The sequence below is a fragment of the Dinoponera quadriceps genome, unplaced genomic scaffold (assembly GCF_001313825.1).
Source record: "Dinoponera quadriceps isolate SergipeBrazil2010 unplaced genomic scaffold, ASM131382v1 scaffold1252, whole genome shotgun sequence".
NCBI lineage: Eukaryota > Metazoa > Arthropoda > Insecta > Hymenoptera > Formicidae > Dinoponera > Dinoponera quadriceps.
This window is the reverse complement of record NW_014555363.1, coordinates 238,506-255,047: the sequence shown is the minus strand read 5'-3', so window position 1 is coordinate 255,047 and position 16,542 is coordinate 238,506. Positions and strand designations below refer to the sequence as shown.

Sequence of the window (16,542 nt, the reverse complement as noted above, 5' to 3'; positions counted from 1 at the left end):
GGAGGGTGGGAATTTAATTAGGGCCAACAAAGAAGCGGTGCGCGCGCGTCATTGTTGTTGCACCGCTATAATTAATCCGGCTCACCGGCCGGTGTTCGCCGTATCTTTTTGATCCCTCCACAAGAGACGGTGGTGGCGACGCTTTTCTCTCCCTTACGAGGGACTTGACAAAAGAGAGCGAAGCGTGCCCCGGTCGTTGTTGTCGCTGCTGCTGCTCATGAACGGCACCGGTCAGTTCCCGGCTCGATCGCTTATTTCTCCCGTCGCGTCCGACGAGGCCCTTTTCACCGAGTCACGCCCTGAGCGCGCGATAGCGCGGAGGAGAGTCGCGGAGAAAGACGGCGGAAACGTTTCAGCGAGAGATCGAAGTGGGAGGCGGAGAAGGAGAGGGGAAAAAAAGGAGGAGAGAAAGAGAGAGAGAGAGAGAGAGAATATGACCGACTCCGGACGACGGAGGCCACTTGGCGCGGACAAACCGGAGTTTATCGCGTCCATCACGCTGTTTCGCAATGAGCGACCGCCTTTTTTACAGCTTTTCATTTTACGCGTTATTTAACCGCCGCTTTACGCGCGGACGATATATACGGGCGGTGCGATTTCATTGTGCCCGATAAAAAAACGCCGCTGCGCGGAAATGCCGCGGCTGGTTACATAACAGCGCGCCACGACGATTCTCTTCTTCCCTCTCTCTCCTTCGTTTCTATCCCTTTTTCCTCTTCTCCTTTTTATCCAGTATTCCCGCGAGCGCCCGTTCGCATATAGTTAAATAAATTTAAATAAATATCTCTCTCTTTCTCGGAGAGAACCGCGCTCACAAGTCGACCCGCAATTATTTCGCACTTCGCCCGCTCGCCCGTGAATTCTGATTTAATCCGAGGCACGTTTCCCCCGCGAGCGAGCGAGGGGATTTTCCACTTGAACTTGAGGGCGTAAACACGTGGCGAAGAGAGAGCCACGCGGCCGAACCGTCACGGTGGACGGTAATTCGCTCTCTTCCGTCCGTGCATTTTCTCAGCGCAGAAACCGCCGCTCTCTCACGCGTAATACAATATTATTGTCATTATACCGCGCGTGCCGCGCTAACGCAATGTCGCCGGGACGCAAAAGCGAGAACATTACCTCGACTCTCCCTCGAGGCGGTGGCACATTACCTTGCCTTGCTTTTGCTTATTCATCCTGTCCAATTCAACCTCATCCTTGGCCCGTCTCAGGAGACTTCGTTTCCGTTCCTTCGTATCCATCACGATGAATTGTTGACGACGCGACCTCTCTCTCACTCTCTCTCGACAAGACCAATTTCCCGTAGTCGAAGTTCGTACTTGCGCGCGAGCGGACGCAGCTCATCATCGCCGGCTAGCAGATACACCGGCCGTCAATCGATGATCCGGCACGATGCTACATCTTCTTTAGTTCTCTTTTCTCAGTTTATAGATAGAAGGAAGCTTTAGCTAAGAAAAGCCGCGAGCTTCGTACGACGAGGGAGAAAGAAGAGGGTGAGAGAGAAAGAGAGAGATATTCGAACGTGCGCAACGCAACAAAAAGCTGAGAAAGAAAGACAGCGAGCGAGAGAGAGAGAGAGAGAGAGAAAAAGAGAGAGAGAGAGAGAGGAAGAGAGAAGCCGAACAAAAGGATATTCACTCGTCGCAGAACCGAGAAGGAGGACACGGCGAGACTCATTAACGATCGACACCGAAACACTTACTGCGGGTCCGCCAATGTCGCCTCATTGTTTTAAAAGTATCCGCGAGTCGTAGGTGCCCCGACACACATACTAAGTGAGTCGCGCCGGAGGGGCTTAAGGGGACACCTGAGCTCGCTTCACGATCAGGTGGCCTTTGAGCGTTTAATTCCCCGCTCGGATATACCTCCGTCCGACTCCTTGACGATCCTCCGGCACGCGAGCGAAAGTGCACCGGCGGAATTGACTGGTCCAGACTCCGGACCGCGTGTGTTGCTCCTCTCGTTATCGTTTCGCCCCCTTCAATTTCCAAGAAACTAATCCCGCGGAAAGAGAGCGGCCACGAGGTCGCGTGCCGCCTACGCGCGTGCTGTTTTCGCACCGTTGCGACCCGACGCGGATCCACAAGCACGCTGAAGCTCTCGAACTCAGCGTCAATTCGAAGCAGTGAAATGAGAAAGCGCCCCCGTATTTTATAATATGAAAAGATCGCCGCAATTTTACAGTTCTGTGAAATATATTTGCAATTTTACGCCGCTAAGTTTTTATATTATAATTCTGTGCACATAATATATGTGATATTTTATAATGTCACTTTCTTCTCATTTGATAATATGTTACTTCATTTATATGATTTATGTGAGAGAGATGTTATACGGAAAATGTAGCTTTTCATATTATTGTCATGTTCTATCAGATTAGTATAATTTTACATAAACGGAACTCTCTCGCGAGTTAAGTGAAATTTCTCGAAAGTTTCGACCGTGTTGGACGTTTCACTCACGCGTTTCAGTCGCGCTCCATCCTCGTTTGTTCGATATCGAGACGGCCGTGAATTTCCGAATTCGTCCGGAGCAAAATCTGGATCGGCCTGGCGAACTTTTCGCAAAATTATCGCGAGCCGTAGGAAACGCAGATCGGCTGTATTTCCTCGACGGAGTCCGGCGATGTTACTGCGTCGATTGCAACAACCGTCGCGACTGTTTCATCCGCATCGGGAGAAACCCGAGGCCGCCGTCTTCGCGATAAGAACAAACTCTCGAGGTGCGTTGGCGACGTTATCGTTCCGGTTTCATAAAACATGACGTTCTTTCATATGCAGCAACGGTAGCCGCAATCGACGCCGCTGCTGCCACGTTGCACGGAAATCGATGTCCAATTAAAACAACTATTCACTCCTCGCGAGGCGAGCGCGATATTTCAGCCAATTTCCTTCATTAGTCCGCACATCGCTATTAAATCGACTTAACCGCGGCTGAATTGAGTTTTCACGGAGGTGACGCGGCAAAAGCGACGATTCATCGGCCGAGGTTCTCGCTTGAACTCCCAACATTTCTCAGTCAGCAGTATTTAGCGGCGCTGATTAGCGGTCCATTCGTCCGCGCGAAACGTAGATCGCGGCGCCTTGACACGATTTTCCATACGTCTGAGGGCAGATAAACGCCCGCAACGACGTCGTAATGTTCTTATCTTTCGTTATTCCGCTCCTCCGCGCGGGCAACTCCCGGTTGCGATTTTTACCGGAGCATTTTTATCCTCACGCGTAACAACCACGTTCCGTAAGTGAAGTGCCATCTGTTCTCTGAAGTCTGAAGCGGGGTCTTATCTTCGCGCCGAAGTGCGGCACCTGCCCCCGTGACGACGAGTCGCCTCGTCAGGAAATTGACACATAAATCGTTCTCGTCGGCTACCAGACGAGCGAACGGACGAGCCACAGTTTCCCCTGCGTAGCTAACTATACACAGGATGTCGCAGAAATGGCACGCTTCCTACCGGCATGGCGACTCCTTCGATGAATCTAAGATCAGTTTGCTGTTGCTGAAGGATTGCCAAGCCATGAGAGATACGCTCTCGTCGACTCGTATCTTTGCGATTTTCCGAATTATTCGTATCCTTTGACATTTACTAAATTCGACAAATGTTAACACGGTATATATATTGATTGCACAACACTAATCTTATCACTTTTGAATGTAATATAGCGAGAATGATTTAAAATGAATTTTCGTGCGAAAGAAAACACTTGGCATTAGAATTTTGCGTAACGTGACGCATTAATTGGCACAGTTCGAGCGTCACTGTGCAAGTGCGTCGTTGTGCGCGTAATCGTAGATACGCACGAAACGAGGCGCTCCGCTTCCGCGTGCAACAGGTTTCGAAAACGCGGTGAATCGCTTTGGCCGGACAATGTGTCGCTAGCGGTGATTAAGCGGAAGAAATTAGAAATGCGACGAGGTGAGGACGAGCCTATCGCGGACGTCTATCGAAAATTGCCTCGTCTGTTAACGGCATCGCGTTAATGCGTGAAGACGAGAGGTCAGTTAGGAGGACACTCGTTACCGGCACATTAGCGGATGTGTGTTGCGTGCTGAAACTCGTCGAAGGCGCGAAATTATCGCGTCCATTTCTGAAGCGCAAAATGCGATTTCCGCAAAATTAACGGCGAAAGCTATGTGGGTTGCATTCATCGCGAGACGCGAACGAAAGGTCTGTATTGGAAGGTGTTGAATTTATTCTATGAATGAAATTCTCATTTTCTCTCAGCTGAAAAATGGTCCTCGAGACGAAAGCATCCTTTCAGAGAAAATCTGGTTTCTCATATCAGATGAGTTTTCATTTTTTATTACGATATCAGGAAGCATGAAAAGCTATTAAATTCAATATTCAATATTTCTTTCAGTATCTCTTATGGTTTCGGTGAGTGTTAGCAAAAATGTGAAAAGTCGTGCTTCCTCTGAAGCGGTGTTTTCGTTTCTAGAATCATCTGTCCCCTAGCCAGAAAATAGAAAATTTTTCGCAAGTCTTCCAGGATTTAGCCGTTTTAAAGCCTTTCTTACGAGAATCACTGTGCGCGTAATTAATTGATCAATTAGAGAGAAATAAATAATACATTTCTACGAGTCATCGTATACTTTACCTGCATGTAAAAAGCTTCTCCTCTCGTGACGGCGTAGCTATTGGCTCGGTCATCCGTTTGTAGAGCGAAGAGGCTCTCCGCCACGATTGCCAGCGCAGCTGTAAAAAGCATCGAACGACACGACTTATAACTTTCTAATCCTATATCTCGCTCAGGCAACTAATAGTTTACATCGTGCGTGTATGTGTATGCGTATATACAGCTCCGTTTTAAAAAAAGGAATTCACACGGTGTGTTTCGTTAACTTAATTAAAACATAAATTTTACGTGAATAAGATTTCGCGCCTTCAATAGAACTACTAAGAGTCGTTTTGGAAGTCCAGCGAAATATTTACCTCTGCAATAAATGCTCCTCTTTATTGGCGCGAGAGATTAATTGAGATACTGCTAAAACTAAATTAATTCGATAATTAAAACAAGTCGAACGTCGGAAGTGGTACGTGGGTACGTGCTCAGCGTTTCCTTAATTTACACGCGAAGTCATTAACGCAGCGGAAGAGAGAGACTGGCACGGTACACTTACGGTATTAGAATATATCGCTTTACCGTAACGTAATCTACCATGGATATTCGATGTCTCGCATAAAGGTAAGTAGGCTAGTAAGTTGACAAAAGGAAGGGAGAGGGAGGGAGAATACGAGCGGTAATTCTACCGTCGAACTGTCGGTAATGCGTTGTGAAATCACGTACGTGCGGATCGACAGAATTTCCACGTGACAACGTGATTCGGATTATTCGTATGCTTTCGTATGTCAAGGCCTTGACTCACAGTGACTAGTCCATTACGTAATGACAGAGAAACAGTAAGTAGTAAACGCTTGCGACGCTAATTATCCCGCGGGATAAATAGCGAATTTTAACAACGACCGCAACCCGAATAACGACAAGGAATATTTAACAACAGGGAGAAAGAAAAATAGCATTGATTTATGCGTTAAACGATAATACATAACATACTTGATAATAATAGATTTACAGCGAAATAAACGGAGAAGAAAGAAGCCCGATACTCCGAGCACGGAGTTATATTCAAATTGTATCGTATGTGAATTTCTCCAACGTGCAATTTACATGCGGATGATAGATTTTTTTTCCACACCGAATTACGAAATTTCGTGAAAAAAAACCAGAACGGATGCGTTTAATCTGCATTGAGGGGGAAATATTTGATATTTGTAACTGTACTGCCACAACTGTGCTCTATCTAATCTCTATCTATCTGCTACATCATTTCCGCCGTCGTAAAACACGAGGGGCACGCTGCTCCGTTCGAAGCCGTAACTTCGTTTCACCTCGGCTTAACTTCCCCTTCGTACCGTGACAGTGAAAATTCCGTACTCACTCGCTAACGTTGCCAGGGCGACTTTGCCTATTACGGCGGTGCTGTACGAAATTACAACTCGCTTTGCGGAGGAAGCCATCGCTAATTGAAGCACAGCCAGGGCGACCAGAATCGCCAAAAGGGCGGAGGCGCCGGCAGCGGCTAATCCCGCCACCCACACAGCCACTGAAACAAAGGAAAGAGAAATTCTCCGTCAAAATTCTATCGCGTCCCATTGCGATTCCTCGTCGGATTTTTGCTCCGCCCCGCTTTCAGCCCCGTTATCAATTTATACCTTTCGAACGTTGCGGTATCCCGGGTAATGAGTAAATAACGGAGCAATGGAAAAGATGAGAATGATTAATGGCGGTTTGTATCAATTGGAACATCACGAATACGCGCGTCGCACACTGCTTTATTGTCGCTTCCGAATAAATTAAGATTAAAAGAACACACCTTGCATATATACGGGGTATTTCCCGATTGGCGTTCACCGATTGTGCGACCGTATCCCTTAACAGAGATCAAATGGAAAATTCGCGAAATATTTTTCCGCGATGCTCAACGAGGCTGTAATTATTAGGTGACATCCAGCCGATCAGCGTCGTCTAATTGTACGACGCGCATGTCCAAAAACGCGTAAGCTATTTATTAACACGGTATAATATAATCAGCTGCGCGGAAAATATGTTAACCCATATTTTCACGCGGAAGTATTCAGAGATACCGATGCTTTTCTCGTGGTCTCATACATGAAACAAAACTTACACACTGGTTGAAACCTGGAGACGTTTTGGCCGCACCACTCTCGTCCGTAAAGCAGGAGTTTGCATTGTCTCCATGGTCCGAAGTAACCCTTCTCCGCGGCAGTGCCAGCTGCAAAAATACAAACGGGAAATTACACGATAAAAACGTTATCTTCGCTACCGCGAAATAAGAAGTTTGTCCGTTTCAGTCGAGCTAAATTGCACCTTTTACCTTTAAAGTGAAGGCGGCAAGAACGATTCCTTCGTTCAACGATGAAACAAGTGTATAACTTAGCGTTGAACGGAATGGAACTTGGTTCTTTATCAACATTAGTTCAGCCAGAATCGAACAGGCCTAAGGTAAATTGTAAACAGGAAGGAGAGAAAAGGAAAAAAAAAAAACGCCACGCCAATCCATTTATCCTCAAGTTTACGCAAAGTTAACGCTCGATAATCGGAAATAATTGAACGCCTGTGATCCCAGCGGCCTCTTCGATCGTGGAATATCGCGAAAATTTGATAGCATTTCGACATCACGACGATGTGTTTACGCAGGAAGATACCCCGTCTCGGCGGTAATCCCGAATTCCGGGCGAGGAAATGAGGAAAGTAAACGAGGGAAGCGTCCTTCCCGCCTTCACTCGACGAAGAAACGATCACGGGACGGACAGACAGGCGAACGGACGCTCGGACAAGTGGAAACCGCAATTTCGTGGAGCTCGTTTTCCCGTTCAAACGATCCGTAAACTCGACTCGCGTCATTGTGAGTGATCTCTGCCGCATAACGCCCCTGTTCCATCTCGCTCGATGTTCCGGAAGAGAGAAAATGCGCGACACCCCCCACCTCCCCTTCTTTTGCGCTTCCCTCGCTGATGAAGAATCAAGGCGGAAGTGAGATAAAAATTGCGTTTCTCGTCGAACGGACCCGCATACGCGAAATTCGATATTCGCATTGAAAATAATGTTTACACGTGTATCATCGAGTGTCCCGAGAGGAAAGTCGGATCCCTCGTTAAACTGTGCTTTGTGCACGATTCAATAAGCACCGACGATTCGATACACTAATCGGTCGACGAATATTCCCACGCAACCGTAACGATGGTAAATTTAATCGCGGTTACGTCGCGAATAATACACGCGAATATTTTATTCCGAACTTTTTCATTAAAAAAAATTTCCTTTGCAAAACAACGTTTGGACGTATGAAATAATAGACTTGGATTTTTAACAAACCCATTGTGGATGTTATTTAATATAATAATTTCGTAAAATATTTATTTCTGATAAAATCATTTTTTATTACGAGAAAAACATTCCTTCCGTTCAAATACGCGATATGCGAATATTTCTCATCGATTTTATTCATATCGTTCAATATTTATATTTGAATGTATCTCGTAGTATAATTAACTCATCGACTGAACACTCCAACTATATGCGATATGTTTACATTTCCTAGAAGAAAGCGAGATATCGCGATAAACGCAATTTTCTGCCCATGTTCACAGCATAAGAGTTCGCTATTTTTCAGGTTTGTTTGTTCTTTCTCTCTCTCCCTCTCTCTCTCTCTCTCTCCCTATATATATATATATACTTTAACTATAATATATATATACTTTAAATATAACTTTTAATAATAACCCGGTTAGCGACGGTTTTTTTCCAATTATTTAATTACTTGTATTATAATTTCTTAAAGAATATTTCTTAAAATAATTATATTTCTTCAAGAAATTGAGACTACCTCTCGTAATATATATATATATATATATATATATATTATTGACGCTTTAGTCGGAGACTCAATTACGAGAGGTAGTCTCAATTTCTTGAAGAAATATAATTATTTTAAGAAATATTCTTTAACCCTTTTAGTGCCGGGAGCCGATATATCGGCTCCTGCTACACCGGCGAGAAGTGCCAGAGCCGATATATCGGCCCGCACCTTGTAGCGCTTTACTATTCGCATTGCGAGAGATCTCTATCAAAATAAATTTAAAATACGTTATAAATAGTCTAATTTCATTACGAGAGAATTAAAATAAATAATTTTTAAATATTGCTTTTCGTTTGGTTTTTATGAGCCTTTTACCAAATCCTAGTAAAATCGGCCGGTTATCTTCGCATAAGCACCTCTTTTTCGCCCGGCACTAAAAGGGTTAAGAAATTATAATACAAGTAATATAATAATTGGAACAAAACCGTCGCTAACCGGGTTATTATTAAAAGTAACTTATTTCGGCTCATTAAAAAAAAATACTGACCACTTTTTCACGGGTTTAAACGGATAAAATGCTACTATAGTATTCAGCGATCTAGAAAATGTAAAATCATATATATAACTTACGAAACAAATTTTAGGATATAATCGGGTTATTTTATCCATCGTCCTTTCAGTTAGTCAAATACGCTCTCGGCTACATTCTTCGAATACGTGCCAACTTGAATCTGCGGAAATTATTCTGTGGAAATAAATTTCGCGCTAAAGTCTGCAATTCGCGAAGTCACCTTTCACGGCGGGTCGAGCAGTCTTCGCACAAATATTGCGAAGTAATCTACAAGTATACGTGTCGCGTGTGAGATAATAATCTTTTCGAGCTGTTGCAAAGCCAGCGTGCGTGAGAATTTCATGCCACTCGCGATTAATATCGCCAGCGTAACACGTCAATAGGCAAATCACGCGGCTGGCCTTTAATACTCGATGATTATAATCGATTTTTTACACTCGCGTCGAGAGCGAACCAAAGTGTAAACATTACGCAACACGTCGTCGGTAGGTCTGATAAAATCCTCGCTCGGATCTGCTAAGTTCCACTGTTTGTTTAACAATTTGAACTGCACGAAACGTAAACTACTTTATCCCACGGAAAAAATAATATTATCCGCGAGACTGTTTTTTTTTCTTCGACAAGCAAAATATTTCCAGTTTTCGCGCTGCGAGCGAACATCGCAAGTGGCTATCGGTTGGTGATTTTTCCCAACAGATTCGCGAATCAAGTCATCGAAGTCACCGGTATTTGTCGTAACGTGATAGATACTCGCTAGGACGTCAATGTTAAATGTTGAAGTTCGAAGCGATTTTCTGGCGAAAATAAAAAAAATATTTTAGTTTAGAATACATCTCAGTAAAGAATACATAAATATGTAAAAGTCAATAAATTGCACCAAATGTGTCGACATTACCATAAATTTTTCGTATTAGGATATTAGAATTACGCGAATAATTTGGCTTTACAGTACAGCGAGTTAATACCGAGTTAACATCCGAATTAAAAGAGCTCCGTATGATTCATACAGCATTTATTAAGTGCGTCAACTTTTTCGAATTGTAGCAAATATTAAATATTGTTACATGTTAATTTCTCTTCCAACGAGAACAGCTTTCACGCTTTCAGTAGCCGAAAAATCGCGGTGCGTCACCGCTTGCCGCGCACATCACGCTTGTTTATCCGAGCACGTGGTCAAAATTACACGAAGTAATTCGCCGTAGTGAATTGACAAATTGTCATCGTCCGACGACACGTTTTGGGGGAGCCTCAGGAGACACCTCATTTCGCGACGTGTTTTCGGCGATAATTTTCCGCTGGCCGAAACAGTTAGGGTAGCGCGGACGCTCCCGGAAGCGACGGCACCCGTAATTACTTAGCGGCACATTCAATGACGCATCCGACGGGTTGCTTAATGCACCTCGAAAGGCTCGATGCATGTTTTCAAGCGGAAAGAATATTAACTNTTAACCCTTTGCACTCGAGGGCTCCGGAGCGGAGCCATTTAAAATTTGTCTTCAAACTCGAGGGCTCCGCTATGGAGACAATGCAAATAACTTTCAGTTCATAACATAAGGCATTCAGTTCATAACATAAAGACAAATCGTAAAAACTATTGTATATAGGATATTCCGCTCTTGCTATTGGCATTGTCTCCATAGCTGAGCCCTAGAGTTTGAAGACAAATTTTAAATGGCTCCGCTCCGGAGCCCTCGAGTGCAAAGGGTTAATGCGAGGTCGTTACCGGCCTGCGATCCCACTCTGCGTTGCCTCCCCGCAGGGGCGCACGCGAAAATTTTCCACGCAGACGCGCGGGAAGCTTTCATCCTACGCGAAATCGAACCAAAGCGCTAATTATACGATATAATTACGATGCAACTATCATTCCGTAATCATCGCTCCATAATCATTTATTTCACAATTCAAATCCTGATATTTGTTTCATTTGATGTCATTTCAATTTCAAGTCTGTCCTCGAGTCGCGCTTTGATTTCTTCGCGTCCGTTTCTCAGAGTCTTCATCTCAACTTCGATTGTGTATTATCGGCGGGCAATAAATTTCTTTTAACCGAGGATAGTCAATTCAATCTTCACATATACGTCCCTGGGTCGTCCTAATTATTCCATGCCGCATCACGATGTAATTTATACGTACGGTGTGCGAATATACGCCTCTATAAACTCGCGATGCTGGCAGATGCAACAGCAGCAGCAACAACAACACCCTCGCGGTCGTATTTTGCCAGGCGAAATTCGGCGAACATGTTCCGTTTCATTAGCCTTACGGGGGAGGACGTGACACCATCCTCCCGTCGCGCATCGTTGGCGAGCTGTCCCGCTGCTCGCCAATTCTTCGCGTGATAAATTTGCGAGCCGCGTAATTACGTAACAATTCGTCGGAAAGTCATGAATCGCCTCGTTAACGCGCGAAAACTATCGCTGAACGTTAATATTACTCGTTAGCGCACGATTAAATAACGCAGCTCGTCCCTTTTATCTCAGGAGACACGAAAGGGAGGTTCGTGAAAATGTGTCACGCAAAATCCGAATATATCGCTTTGATAATCTTTCTCATGTGGTTACGTAAAGAGAGCAATTTTATCTTTATATTTCCACTCCTTTTATCCGCTGACATAATTATTAATATAAATATAATAGCCTTTCGAAGCTTATTATAATTAATGCGTTACGATACCGTCGCTTTAGAAATTGCCGATATTAATCGTCGATGTGAATATTCGCGAGTGAAATCGTCACATTGATTTTTTGCCGTGCATATTTCCGGCGACGTGTTTGCATTGAGCCGCCGCCGTTGTTTGTCTAATATAACGGACGTGCACTTTCGTAATTTCCGTAAAATCGCGTGATTAATTATAAATAACGTCGAGATACGATTGCATGTTGACATACACACACACATACACCGCATTATAAATACTCCGTAATTCTTATAATTACGTAAAATGTCGTTTCACGTCCGGTAAGTATATATCCGGTGTGCTATGCGAGAAAATAAAAGCAGTGATACTAATACAATCCATCGCATGTTAAGGAAACTTTCGCAACCGCGAGCACCTCTAATGTGAAAATACCTTCACTATGAAAATCTTCGCACCTTCGTGCTTTGTCTACTAACAAGAAAATCACATCGCCGTGCTGAAAGCGCAAGGTGTGATTTAACGTTTTCATCTATATGCAAAGTAAATTGCAAAATGGGCCGAATGAAACTGCTTTCCTTTTCTTGCCGCATAATTGGAAAATCGCAAAACATTTCTCTATCTTAGCCGTTGGCTACAGCAAGAACGCAGTAAGATTCAACATTATCGGACGCGTTAAGCGTACGAAAATGTACAGATATTGCTTTTATCATATTTTCTTGTTTGGCGAAGAAAATTCAAGGAATGAAGAAAAGGTAAGCGTTTCCTCTTCGTCGCAAAAGTGGTTCTTCAAATTATAACAAATTCGCAGCTGCAGCTGACACATTACGATGTATGCTATTCTCTAGAGGGAAAATTACACGATTTTCAGTCCTATGTATAACCCGTAAGATTGAAAATCGCAGTAAGTAACTCTAATTATAATGTGTGATAGGATTATGTTAGCTCTAATTATGACGGTTTTCACCTCATACAGAATGTCCATCACTGAATGCGACATCCGTCATATCGCCGTCAGACATCTTGTTTGTGTAAAACTGAACAATGTTCGATCTGGAGAATGATACAGCATACATGATGCCGGATGCTACACGGGACTCACGAGAGTACAAAAACAACGGGCAAAAAAGGACCACGTCATCTGCCGTCGATCGCCAAGCACCATCGTCCGCCACTGAACGGCCGAGTGATGACATTTTCAAAACATACCGGACCGGTTCAACAACACGGTCAAACTTGCTCCCATGTGTCGCGCGTATTTCCCGAGTATTTCCCGTACATTCCGTGTACGTTGCGTAACACGTGTGCGTCGGTTATCATTTTCGCTTTAAAACGGAAAGATTTCGTCGGCCCGTGAAACATTGAATTTTCCTTGATATCGCGTTAATCAACGCTTGTTTCTGCGATCGAGTTGCATGTGCGTGAGTGTTGGTGCCGGTGTCAATGCCAGTGCCACGAGTGAATATCCGGAGCATTATGACGGAGCAACCTGGAGCAACCAGGATGCTGCGCTGGGACACCGTCAGCAATATACATCATACAATGCCAGGCGCGTTAAATCATTTATGCCGGTTTCCGATTTAACTCGACGTTCGATGAATTTGGAGTAAGGAAAATAAAGAGGGGTCGAGTCGTAAATTTCAACCGACATTCGTGGTTTGCCATCGTCGGATAAATCGGACGTTTGACAATTACAGTTTCACGAATCTCTGATTATTCGTCAGTCCGTACTTTTTTTCACACAAGAAACACCGCGATTAAAGGCGAACGTGAAATTGTATTTTTACGCGCTCCATTGAGTCGATGCGACGTGTCGATTTGGCATTAAAATGTAATTACATCGGAGCGGGCGAGTGTCGCGAGATATTAATTGGATGGCGCGTAATATTATTTATTTCCGCGTAATGGAATCGCATCTCGAGCGGCGAATATCTATGTTTTCCACCCGGATAAATAATCGCCGATATAAACGATCCCGGTAAATCACTTCGTATCTTGTTCGAGTTGGAATTCGGGACGAGGTTGGCAGGATATATATAATACGGTATATATGTCAATACGTTATCTGTAGACCCTGCCGAGCGGAGCGATGATTAAAAAACAGACAGATTTAGGAAGACTCGTGATGACAAAATCGATAGTCTCGTCCTACATCCCGCGACATGTCGTATCTGTGCTCGTTGTTGTGGGTGCGCGTCGCTATTTCTTTCATCGTCCACTCGAGATGTAAAATTACAATAATTATCTCATTCCGATTGTTATTATTCAATTACAATGGTTACCGGTTCAGAGACACGATAAAGCAGCGGTAATTAATAGGCGGTAAATTACAAGAAAACGCGTGCCTGTTAAATCGAACGATTTGAAATAGCTCTCCATTATTTCCCGAGGAAAACCAAAGAATATTTTAAATGAGAAATCCGATGAAAATCCATCGGTCTCGTGTCGAGTTACCTTCCGGTCATAATTTTTTTTTTATTTCCGCCTTACATATTTATATTTTTTCGAAAAATAAAGTTTAAGGTAAAGTTTATTTTTAATCGTTCCCAGCATCGCGAGAAATATGATAATAACGAGAGTGTCGTGGGAACTCGTTTAACCAACTTTTGCGGTTTAGCGAGATGCGGCGATTAAATTGGCGAAGTTTAATCGCGTTCAACATTTTTCTATCGCTCCCGACGGTTCAGTTTCATATCCTCTGCTCACAAAATGGATTAAAGGTAATCGATTTTAATGGCCTAATCGTAAAATTGCTGAGAACATTCTTACGGAAACTGGAATTTTATAACAGGAATTTACGGAAATTCTTACGGAAATTATCGCGTTATCTAGATATCACGCGTGATTTGTATTTTAATGTTCGTTGTAAATGAAATTATGAAAGTTTATAATTAATTCAAATATTATGAAAATGAAAAACACGCGTATTGTCGTTTATCAATTTTTATCGTTTAACACCAAACAAACACGGAATGGTTCTAAATTACGATGATACACAGAAAAAAAATGAGTATAAATTCAAACTCATATTTTCATATATAAATGTGTAAGAATATCTAATCTCATATGAACAAAACTTGCTTACCTAAAGAACTATAGTTCCACTAAAAATATCATGTTGTTATTTAGGAGTAATTTTCATGAATTGACAGGAAAAAATATTGGGTAGGAAGAACAATATCTTTCAAACCGACGCAATTCTTAGTTTGAATATATCGTTTTTTCCATTCCAAATTTTTCCTCTCAATTCATGACAATTATTCTTGAATAACGAAGATGCAATGTTCTTGCTTATTTATGAGAATATGAGTCTTGAGGTGATATTCATTTTTTCCGTAAACTCGTAATTTCTTAGCCGTACATCGCTTAGTAGGTCACACAAGTGTCCCAGACGTCTCGGCCGGCTAATCCGTTGGCGATTAGGAATTTCGTCCACCTATTAGTCATCCTCGGATATTTTCATGTCTGTCTGGAGTCTGTCGACCGAATCTCTCCATTAATTACGCTTCCACCGGCTGGCTGTGCAATAATTATGTCAAGCGCCGTTATTCGTTGCAGGAGGACACGCCTACGCCCGTTACGAAATCACGAGGAATTTGATAATTAGCCGTGCTGTTTGCGGCCAAGTGGCATTCTCTACATGTCCTTTAAATTTTGCATTTGCCGCTTGCTGCTAATTGCGTTATCACGTTCCTTATTATTAACCTTGCAAAATTAGATAGAAATTCACGCACGGCTTCACCCCTCGTTCTATATTAATTTCATCTACATAAATTCCGACTCATAATTGCTTTTATAGAAACGGGAGAAGAAAAAAACAGCTTAGACGGAGAAAGAGCGTAATCAGCGGAGAGATGAATACTATAAAGTATTCCATGAATACTGAAGACTCCCGTGTGATGAAAATAGAATAAAAAAGTAATTAACAAAAGATTACCGTATCTTTTCTTAAATTACCGTCGGAGCGCTGCAGTTACTTAAGTTTTACAAAAATCGTAGTCGCGCGATGGTATCAGGAAAAATTCATGTAATTTCACTCGAAGGATGAGTCATTTTAGACGCGGAATCAGACAATTACCTAAGAAATAATAGAAAGTGGCGAGTAATGATATCAGATTTGATCCGGCATGGCGTGTCTGTTTCGCGACTATTAATAAGAGGAATAAAGCTAAAAATTCGAGAAGTAGGCGTCCAATAAATTAGTAAAAAAAAAAAACAATGGAGATAATAACAGATGGGTTCAAAATAAAAATATAAAATATAAAGGTTTCGAGACAAACGTGTGTAAACAATTTGAACGTCCCCCAGCGGTGGATTTTCGCTATACCGCTTCCTACGCGAACAGGAAAATTCTCTCGGCGATATCGGCACCTAGCTCATGAAAGATACTAAAGTATCGATGCCGGAAGTGCCCGACAGCGTAAAGTATCAGCGGTGGATTTTCGCTATACCGATTCCTACGGTGTTCGCGCGAGCGCGCACTTCTCCGCGAGTTGCGAATAATAGTTCGCGCGAATCGAATGTCGTAAGTCGCTGAAACCGCCCGGCTCCCCGGCATCGTCTTCCCCGCGCGATGTCTGGCATTTTTCATAGCGAGCGGAGGAGCCGCGTCGCACAAAAACCGCTCGCGTAAACGCTGCGAATGACGCGTGGTCGCGCTCAGCTAATTGACTATTTTTCCATCAACCATTGTCCCGCGCATACGGTGAAAACAAAACCGATGCTCTCGCCGCAAATGAGATGAGCCATGGGGTGGCACGCGGTGCAAACACCCACGCGAGATTCGCTCGCACAGAAAGGTCAAGCGCTATTCTTTATTCTTCCACGCTGAATTCGCGCTAATGGGGTTACCCGCTGACGTTGGTCCCGCCGGCAGTAAACACACGTAATTCGCACGTACGTAACAACTAGCGCGAATACCGGCTGTTTTAGCGCGGCCTTACCGAGCCCCCCCCCA

The 16,542-nt window shown here is 43.5% G+C and overlaps 1 protein-coding gene across 4 annotated transcripts in view; it reads right to left on the bottom strand.

Annotated features, from left to right (window-relative positions):
- The window catches only part of LOC106744017, a 47,337-nt gene that overhangs the window by 8,142 nt on the left and 22,653 nt on the right, over positions 1-16,542 (bottom strand). For all 4 annotated transcript variants that reach the window (XM_014618403.1, XM_014618404.1, XM_014618405.1 and 1 more), the window contains 3 exons: positions 6,685-6,792; positions 5,938-6,102; positions 4,596-4,693 (listed from right to left, as the gene is read on the bottom strand). In XM_014618403.1, coding sequence (XP_014473889.1) covers positions 4,596-4,693; positions 5,938-6,102; positions 6,685-6,792 — 371 coding nt within the window. The remainder of the gene's footprint in view (positions 1-4,595; positions 4,694-5,937; positions 6,103-6,684; positions 6,793-16,542) is intronic.